Here is a 9602-nt window from a genome sequence, read left to right on the forward strand (position 1 = left end):
CCGCTATTCCCAAGTGTGTGTTAACGTCACTGGATATGACTAGTACAGACCCCGCTATTCCCAAGTGTGTGTTAACGTCACTGGATATGACTAGTACAGACCCCGCTATTCCAGAGTCCGAAGAATGTCACTAGATATGACTAGGACACACCCCGCTATTCCAGAGTCCCTTTTAAACTCACTTGCTATGACTAGGACAGACCCCGCTATTCCAGAGTCTGTGTTAACCTCACTGGATATGATTGGGACACACTCTTCTATTCCAGAGTTGACGTTAGAAGGAGCGTCTTGTGTAACAGCTGGGACGTCCCGCGGCGCTGAAGGGCCTGTAGATAACCCAGCACGATGCCATTCCTGCTCTTATGGTCGAGTTATAAACGAGCAGGAAGGCGCGCGTGTTTGGGTTTTTTTTTACGCTCTTTTTGATGAATAATCTCTCTGTTTTTATCTCAGTGTTTGTGCCTTGACCAAACCCAAATTTAATAGCTGTATGTATGCAGTATGTCCTTATTTTTGTACGTTGCTGGACCTGTCAGCCAGACAGATGCAAGTGTTGAGGTGAGAAAATTTGCACGGTGTCTCTTCAGTCCGTCGGATCAAAGTCCGCCTGATGATCTTAAAGTCTTGTAGGTTGTTAAATCAGAATACAACGTGCACGTTAAAAAAGGGGGCGCTAGCTAATTAACCCAGTGTAGTGTACGAAGAACCCGAGACGTGTTGTGCTAGCTAACCTAACTAATAGACTTGCTGAACGCTGACGGGCCAGTACATTTTTCACGGATGTAAATGAGACCAATATACCCAGGTTCCAACAGAATAAAGTCGCTCGATTAATTTGTCATCTTATATCGACTGAATCGTCTAGCTAGTTAAATGTGAAAATATTCGACTTTTCTTGCTGACTTAGTCTATCTAGCTACCCATTTTGAGAGCTAATAAACACGCATTATGGTACGGAAGTTGTACACCAGTGTTGTAAACAAGTATTTTCGAAGATGCGGTGACTTTGGTTGTATATCGCTAATCACTTATCTGCGTTTTTATTACCACAAACGACCAGTTGTGAACAACGAACACTGATTTAACACACATTGCAGTTTCTGCCATTCCACAAGAGAAAGTCGTATCGTACATATTATAGCTACCGCTGCCCATGTCTCTGAACTCTTGAGCCCTTTTGGAGAATAGCAAAACCAGCTAATACTAATACAAAGAACGATATTAATTTGTCTTTGTATGGTTTAGAACAATTTATTGTGAAGCACTTAGTCGTTTGGAGTGTTGTGCATTGGTTCAGTAGCCTCCAGTGTACTGTTTATTTGTTTAGCAAATCAGATGTCAAACCCAGACCCCCCCCCCCCCCCCCCCCCCCCCCGAAAACTCTTAAGCTGCTTAACTTTGGTCAGAAACCAGTATAACTCCACTTACAGTAGTAATGAAAAGGTTAACCCACTAAATTCTGTCATTTGCATACAAATGTGCCACATGCCAGTTTCAACAACAAATTTGCCCAGCATTCTGAGACAAGAGTCAGAAACATCTAACATCAAAACATGCCATGATGGCTTTTGAAAGATGTCAAAGAGGAGATCAGACTTTTCATGGTACATGGTACTTTGGTACATGACACATTATATGTGTTTCAAGTCAGCAGGTTTTTTTGTTATTTTAGAGATATACATTGCAAATGTAGTATATATGCTGTAATGTAGTATATAAGGAAAGTACTGAATAGTACTGAGGTATTCCTTTAAATGCATACTTGCCCAAATCCTTTATGGTGGGTGTTCCAATGGCTGTTGGTGTGATCATTCAATGTGTGACAAGCATGATTTGTGAATAGTGCAACCTCAGAGCAGGGCTTTCAACGTTTCTTATCCCACCATTAAAAGATATGCCAGAAATTTACACACAAAGCCACTTTTTAATTTTAGCCACTTTTTTTGATATTTGGCCTTTTGATTTACTCTGAATTTGAGTGAAAACTAAGATGTGGATTATTGGTACAGACACTAGGCAGTCCATTAAATAAACTATTAAGTTGCCAAGGGGAAGCAGACATTTCCAGCAGACATTTCCATTCAATGGCACTTCATATTTTGTCCCTTACACCTGAAACACTCTGTGTACTGGCTTGAAAACAATGCTAAGCAGTGATATTGGACTGGTTAATGTTTTCCACAGTTTTCAACGGCTTCTGATTATAATTATAGTTTAATACATTTTCTGATATGACATTTTCTGGCACTGAAACTTAAGATGGTTAAAATACCAAAGCCCAAATGAAATTGTTGTAGATAAGTTAGAATGGATCCTATACACCAGAAATTATTCCTGTTTTTTGGGAAGGGTTCCATTCATCTTGATTGTGTTTGTGTGGCTGTTTGTGATACAGGTAGTAACACAACTTGCTTCTTGTGGAAACCTCTCATGTGAACATGAATGTCATGTTACGGTGGTTGGTTGTGGACTTGAAGCAAAAGAGAGGCAGAGTAAGATGGGTCAATCTTAGAAGGAATCTTTTGAGTGCAAAATTGCTTAACTTGATCTCTAGAATGCTTTTTTAAAACTCGGTCAGAACCTGGTTTGAAGGAGTCACACCTTTATGCTTCATACTCGTAGTTGCGCCAGTGCTGTGTGTTCATGGTGGGTGGTACACCACGCACACACGCACACACACACAAAAAGTACACTCCCAAATAATTAATGCAGTCTTGCTGTGCATCACTTGGGGGAGTGAAACATCCAGTAAGAATAGTACAGATATGACTTTGGGAACAGAACACTATGTTTCTTAACTAGGCACATGAGGAGGCCTGATAATGAAACATTGCAATATTTTGTATATTTGTGATTGAGAACTGTGGGACATGCTTGTGAGTGTGTGAGAAAGAGACACAAAAAGATTGGGATGTGTGTGTTCATCATTCCTCTGTTACCCCTCTTCTCCTAAAAAGGTTCAGAAGAGTAGGAGTAGTACACACACACACACACACACACACACACACATACGCGCGCATGCACAAAATTCTCACTCCTCTGCCTTGGAAATTTCCATAGAACAAAACTGGCTTCTTATATGAGGTGATGGTTAGTGAGTGAGTGAGTGAGTGAGTGAGTGAGAGGGGGAGAGAGAGAGAGAGAGAGAGGAGGGGAGGGGGAGGGAGAGAGAGAGAGAGAGGGAGGGGGAGAGAGAGAGAGAGAGAGAGAGGGAGGGGGGAGGGGGAGAGAGAGGGAGGGAGAGAGAGAGAGAGGGAGGGGAGAAGGAGAGAGAGAGAGTTTGTCAGGGGGTCAGGGATGGGTATTTGGTAGGTGAGTGAGTGTATGTGCCTCTCTCTCCATATCTCTTGTATACCTGTGGACTGAAGGGACGTGTATGAAGTGGACTAACACTGGAGTAGCATGTCTCTGCTACAGCTGCCACTAAACATGGTAGATGGCTAAATAAGTGTTATTAAAATGTTATCATTAACTCGCCTCCTTCATGGAACCAGACGCCCACGTGATGGGAGTCTGCTTTCATTGAGCTTCTTTTTGTGAACAAACTTTATTTTTGAGGGAGTGTGGGCCTTTCTAGGTTTAGGGTTTGAGATTTGAGTTTTTGTATGACTAAGAAGTGCACTTGAATAAATACAGATCTACACAAGTTTTGGGTCACTGAAGTTGTAAGACCTTATTATTTTCTTACTGTACAGCACAGTTGTTAGCATATTGTTGCTATTTTTTTCTTGTTGTTAATGTGTATTATTTCTAGAAGATAAGTTAATGAAGGACTTTCAGAGAACTTTGTATCTATGTTTTTTTTTAAAAAAATGTAAGTTTTATTGGTGGTGATATTCAGTTTTGCCAGCTTGTTTTTAACGTCTTGTTGACAGCTGGGGGTTTGGTTAACGATTTGTGCGGTTTCAGTCGTGCAGTAACAGCAGATAAGTGACTGAGTTGCTCCTAAAGGTATTTAAAGCTCATCAGGAAACTGCTAATTAGAAATACACAGGCACGGCTAGATGGTTTTGGTGCATCTGAAACGTCGGTCTACTTTTCCCGTTTTTGAACCGTTTCCTTGTCTAACGTTCCCTTGTCTGAGTGTAGTGTGGTTGCCTCCCCTCCCCCGCCCCAGCAGGTACGGCAATGTGCAGGAGGACGCAACCACAGCCACGCGTGTGCGGATCCCTGTTGCGTGGAGCTTCACTACTACCAGCTCTGGTGTGAGTCCCGTTTTACACTGCGCCTGTCAAAACAGCAAAAGGATAAAAGTGGTTTTAAATAAATAAATGCAAGTTGGAAGTCTGGTAGTGGGTGGGAGGATTATTTCAGATGGAATAAAGAGCTTGTAAATTAGCTGAAGAATCTTGCATGTGGATTGCTAGTTACAAAACTTGATCTAGTGAAGATGAATATTAGATTTATTGCCTATACTGATTTGGAAGCACTAGTTTTGTAGCTATGTCGCTCCTTGTAATTATTTTCCTTATAGTCATTTTTTAATCAGAGCAATGTATTTGCATTATTTTTATTGAGTGAGCACCTAATGGAACCAGTCTGGAATGCATTTAAGATTGTACATTTCTTTAACTTTAATTGGATAAATCAGATTTGAACTACACAACCTGCCTTAACCTACAACCTGTGTCGTGCGCATCTGTGCATGTGCTTGGGTGTGAATTTGCGTTTGTGTGCGCATTTGCATCCACGTTCATGGATATGTGTGTGTGTTTGTGTGTGTGTGTGTGCACGCGCAAACGCCTGTGTGTATGCTTGTTTCATCAGGGTTCTGGCTAGTGTGGGCCATCATCTTCTTCCTGAGTTGCTGCTGTGTGTGTCATCACCGTCACGTCAAGCACAGGTTACAGCAGCAGCAGCGTCAACACGAAATCAACCTCATCGCCTACAGGGAGGCTCACAACTCCACCTCCCCACCCTTCTACCTCCGTAAGAGCCTGTCCTCATTTCTGCTACATGGCCCAGACATGACAACATTGTGTGGCACATGTGGTAAGGTATGGTGTAACGAGGCAATATTCCTGCTTTTTCTACACTGGAAGCTTGCCCAAATCTTGCACTGGTTAGCTATATGTACAGTTAAAGCCTTAAGCACCTGCAGGTTACACTGCTCTAATTCCATGTGTGTTTGAATGGATGTGGCCATAGCCACTCCTGTGCAAGCCAACACGTGCTGAGTTTGCCGCTGCCTGCGTCCAGTATCTGTAGTGTCGCATACCGTCACAACACCAACAGTGGCTTTTATGGTAGGCCAGAGGTCATTTCATTTTCCTACTTTGCATTTTCTTAGGGCCACCACATTTCAATTGTGTGTAGACACTGTTTCAAAAGCTCAGTGATGACATTTCACACTGAAATATTTACCCAGTTTGTACCAGAAAAAATCTATTTGAGGCTTTCAAGCCTGTTAAGGATGACATCTGGTCATTGCTGTTGCATGCTTCAGTTATGTAACATGGGCCACTTTTACAGAGTGCACTGACATGATTTTGCATGGGTGTCACATCACAAACGGTAAACTTTGACCACTGAGACAAAGTGACAAGCTTTTGTGTAGTAAGAAGGGGCTGATTAATACTGTGCTGGGTAAAATAGGACCAGCGTAGAAGGAACCTTCTGCTCATGTTATGAGATGTTACTGGAGTGTGTTTTTGAGTTGTTGTTTTTTTTTTTCTTTGTACTGTAGTGGACCTCACCCTGAACAGCAGTTCAGAGGTCAGCAGTCCTGTTCTTGACCAAGTCCTTCTATCAGTGCGTCTGTTTGTTTTTGGATCGATGGGCCCGCTCCCAGAATCCTGTGAATCTGCAACTTCCCACGTGTTTTTACTGGTAGTGCATCATGGGAAACTGACAAAAGCTGAAACCAAAAGAGAGAGAGATACAGCAACCAGAGCCTCTGTCAATGTTGATGTTGTTGGCTGGTGTACCGAATGCACGTGTTTGCCTGCTCCTACTTAAAATATAATATGATGAAAAAATTTGTTTAAAAAACAGACTGTATAAAAAAACATTTAATCTTCTCGAACAGGTTTGCAAACTATGTATCTGGTTTAAATGTGTCTTGGTTTAAAATTAAGTTTAAAATTGGTTTAAAAAGCAATTTAAAACAATATTGAAGGTTGTTTACTATCCTCCTGGACCTTGTTTTAAAGTCACTGTAAATCAGAAATCATAATGCATTTTATTTCCTTACTGTGAAGTATTTCTGAGTGAAACTGAAATGGATCTTTTTTTATCAGTAGGCATTTTTTTGGCTTGTGAAAAGCAGGTGTTTCAAAACTAACATGGAGTCAGATCTGGACACTAGCTTGCACTCTATCGTGGAGGATAATGAATCCATGTTTACACTCTATACCGTTCAGTATATAATTCCGTATGTAATTCAGTGCTAGATGGTCAGTAGTTAGCTGAGGAAGATTATTTTAATTTTATAACATTGAATAAGAAGGCAGAACGTTGCTAAAGGGTATGCTTTTATGTTAGAATTTTTGTATCAATCGCAAAGTGTACATGAGTTGTATTCTTAAAACAAACAAGTAGAATGTCTTGAACACAATCTGGAATTTTACTGTACATTTACTTCCTCAAAATGTAAAAATTCAAGTCACCGGAGCATAACCATGGTATTTTAGGTATTGGGTACAAAAATATTTGTCGCTAACAACCAAATACACACCTCCTGGTATTAACACCAACTAGCTAGGAAAACATGTTATGACATCGGTTTGGTTTTTACCCACTTTCCTTCCATTTTAACGTAGCGAAGTTTTAGAAATGATGTTTTCTGTTCATTTCAGGGTTTCTACCAAACACCCTTCTCCCTGACTATGAGGAGGTAATGAATCGTCCTCCCACACCACCACCACCTTACAGTGCCTCAACCTCAGCACCCACAGCCTGTACTACCAGTGAGCAGCAGGAAACACACTGCTCATCGAGACAGGTTCCTCCACTGCCCCCAGCATCAGAACTATTGTGCTCTAGTCCCACCATAACGGGCTACCATGCTCACGGAGGACACTGCTACAAAGATGGCAGCAAGCCCCAGATGGGATCAGAGCAGGGCAGCTGGAGGAATGTTACTAAACCCATGGAGGGGAGCTGCAGCACGAGGAAGCAGAATGTGTGCAGGGAGGGCCAGCGGGAGGAGGAGGAGGTGCCAGAGGAGAAGGAGTGGAGCTCGAGGAGGCAGCGACACTTCACAGGAGACTCTGGGATCGAAGTGTGCAAGTGCACGCGAGGCGCAGAGGGCTGTGAGCGCAAAGAGCTCAGAACCCTACGGAGTGAGGAGCACCAAGAAGGCTTTGAGGAATCCTGCAAGGGCTGCAGCCTCCACGTCTGCTGTGCTGAAGATCAAAGCAGGGTTGTGGCTGAGCAGTGGGAGGGGCTACTCTCATAACCCCACCCACACTGTCATGTTCACATATCATTAATAGAACTGGAGAGGCTTCACCGTACTGACACAGAGTCTCAGAGCTGAGGGTGGCAGTATCAAATAAGAAGTAAAAGAAAAGGTGTAGATCTGATGGAACAGTGGTTTCATCGTCACTGACCTCTGTTGTTGTGGTCTTTGTGTTTTGACTAGTTTGTGTGAGTGTAAGCAAACTGACAATCAGAGAATGCCTGATGACATTTTTCTTATGACGGCATATGACTGATGCGCAAGCTCATATTTTCAGCAGTCTTAAAATAACAAACATGGGTGAAGTGCAGATTGTCTTTAGTTCAGTTTCTCTCTTTGAGGTGATGTCACCCACTGGCTCAGAGAGATAACTCCTCCTGTAGATACCAGTATGGTTTGAGATGGACAGTGACTTGAACTTCAGCTTGGGACAGACCTCACAGGCCAGACCAAGCTGTAATGTTTATATAAAGATACCAGTAAAAGTGTTTGTTTTAATGTGCCTAGGGAACTGTGATTTAACTGAGCGTTAAATCATACATGTGTAAGACAAGGCAGAAGCATTCAAGTACAGCAGTGCTGCCATTATCATGCTATACAGGTTAAACTGATGTTCTAAACATCAAACTGATGTTCTAAACCTGTAATTCCAACCAACATTACTATAATTTAGGGTTTTAATTGTTTTAGGATGACTTGCAAAAGGCCCTTAATGTAAGTGTATTTTAACAAGCGTGAAAGTCAGTATGTATTAAGCTAAAGTGTGTCCATGACAATAGAGGGGAGGAATCCACCTCTGCCAGTGCAGAGGATGTCCCACAAGCATGAACTCAGGTGAGTTTAAGGTATATAAAGTCCCCACTGGAAATTGCTCAAATCAAAAGGTAATCCCAAACATAAAGGAAACACAGAAGAATGCACTTCCAAGTTTAGGTTCTGTGCCAACCACAAGTCAACCACGCCCATGTCCCTCAACACCTTTTTTTCTTTGATGCCATTAGGAGAGGTAACCAGAGGCTGGAGGGTGAGATGTGATTATAATAGCATGATGCCTTTATAAATGCACTTTAACTATCCTGACAAATAGGACAGGTAATTCCAGTAACACACTCAAGATCTGTATTTTACTGACAGCTCTGATGACAAACGTGTGTTAACAGCACAATGACTTCTTTATTTTAATTTAGAATCTGTTCTCCTAATGCTTATCGTAAACAACTTTATTTATTTTGATGTTGGGCATGTCATGAATATTTGTGTAATGAAAGATTGTAAGCCTAGTAAGTGTGTCCTATAACTAACAAAACAAAAAGTATATTAAAAAAAAAATCCAAGATGATGTTTATCTATAATTAGCTATATTCTCAATTACCAGTTTTGTGAGCGACCTCAGACTTGTTGAGATGATAAAGTCTAATTTATGGGTTCTTTCCTTCATGTGCCAAAGTTTGCAGTTTCAACAGCCCACTTATGCAGATGGGGATTTTCATTTGCCCAGAAAGAAAACACCAGTTATTATAAAAATAATAAATTATGCACTAAGATTAAGACTGTTTGTGTCTGTTTGTTGATGATTTAAGGTACTGGTCAAATAAATACATAGTAGATGTTGCAGACCTTTGTGAAGGAAACAGATTTCCTGCATTATAGTATCTACCATAGATAACGGATGAGACTTGGGTTCTGTGACTAACGAAATCTATAAAATCTCCATGGTTTACATTAGTACTTATTTACAACAGCCATATCTAAGCACTTTACCAGAATGTAGAGTAGCTTTTTAAAACACAACAACAACAAAAAACAATATGAAGATGGTGAGTGATGTTAAAGTGCATTTTAATTTTGATCAAATTTTTGCAAACAATTTAATAGCAAACCTAGAATTTGATTTTAAAATAGAATTTCCATAGGCAAAATCAAATCACTCGAACATGTTGATTAACAAAGTTTTCAATCAAGCTAGAAATGGCTAAACTAACCCCCATAAAAAAACAAAACAAAACAAAAAAACCAATCTTTTGTTTAAATGTGTGAAATAAGTAAGCAGATAATCGAAATGATGGAACATAGTTAAGACTCTAAAATGATGGGGGTAGAGGGTTGTGGGCTGGGTTTGCATCAGTCAGCGTAGCTGGGCAGTGCTTGTGTGTCGGTGTTAGTACATTGATTTTCATAACCTAGTCCCACTCTGTTCTTT

General features: G+C 41.0%; 1 protein-coding gene across 3 annotated transcripts; it reads left to right on the forward strand.

Moving 5' to 3' along the window:
- Nucleotides 1-133: 133 nt before the first annotated feature.
- wbp1lb (WW domain binding protein 1-like b) lies at nucleotides 134-8950 on the forward strand. 3 transcript variants are annotated; one of them, XM_027009586.2, is made up of 4 exons: nucleotides 134-558; nucleotides 4090-4205; nucleotides 4768-4929; nucleotides 6798-8950. In XM_027009586.2, the coding sequence occupies exons 1-4, from the start codon at nucleotides 491-493 to the stop codon at nucleotides 7397-7399; spliced, it is 948 nt and encodes a 315-aa protein (XP_026865387.2). In that variant the 5' UTR covers nucleotides 134-490; the 3' UTR covers nucleotides 7400-8950. The 3 variants fall into 3 exon arrangements, with proteins under 3 accessions (XP_026865387.2, XP_026865371.2, XP_026865381.2); XM_027009570.2 differs by having other exon boundaries at nucleotides 135-558; nucleotides 4118-4205; XM_027009580.2 differs by having other exon boundaries at nucleotides 136-558; nucleotides 4121-4205.
- The last annotated feature ends 652 nt before the right edge of the window (nucleotides 8951-9602 follow it).

The sequence above is a fragment of the Electrophorus electricus genome, chromosome 16, assembly GCF_013358815.1.
Source record: "Electrophorus electricus isolate fEleEle1 chromosome 16, fEleEle1.pri, whole genome shotgun sequence".
NCBI lineage: Eukaryota > Metazoa > Chordata > Actinopteri > Gymnotiformes > Gymnotidae > Electrophorus > Electrophorus electricus.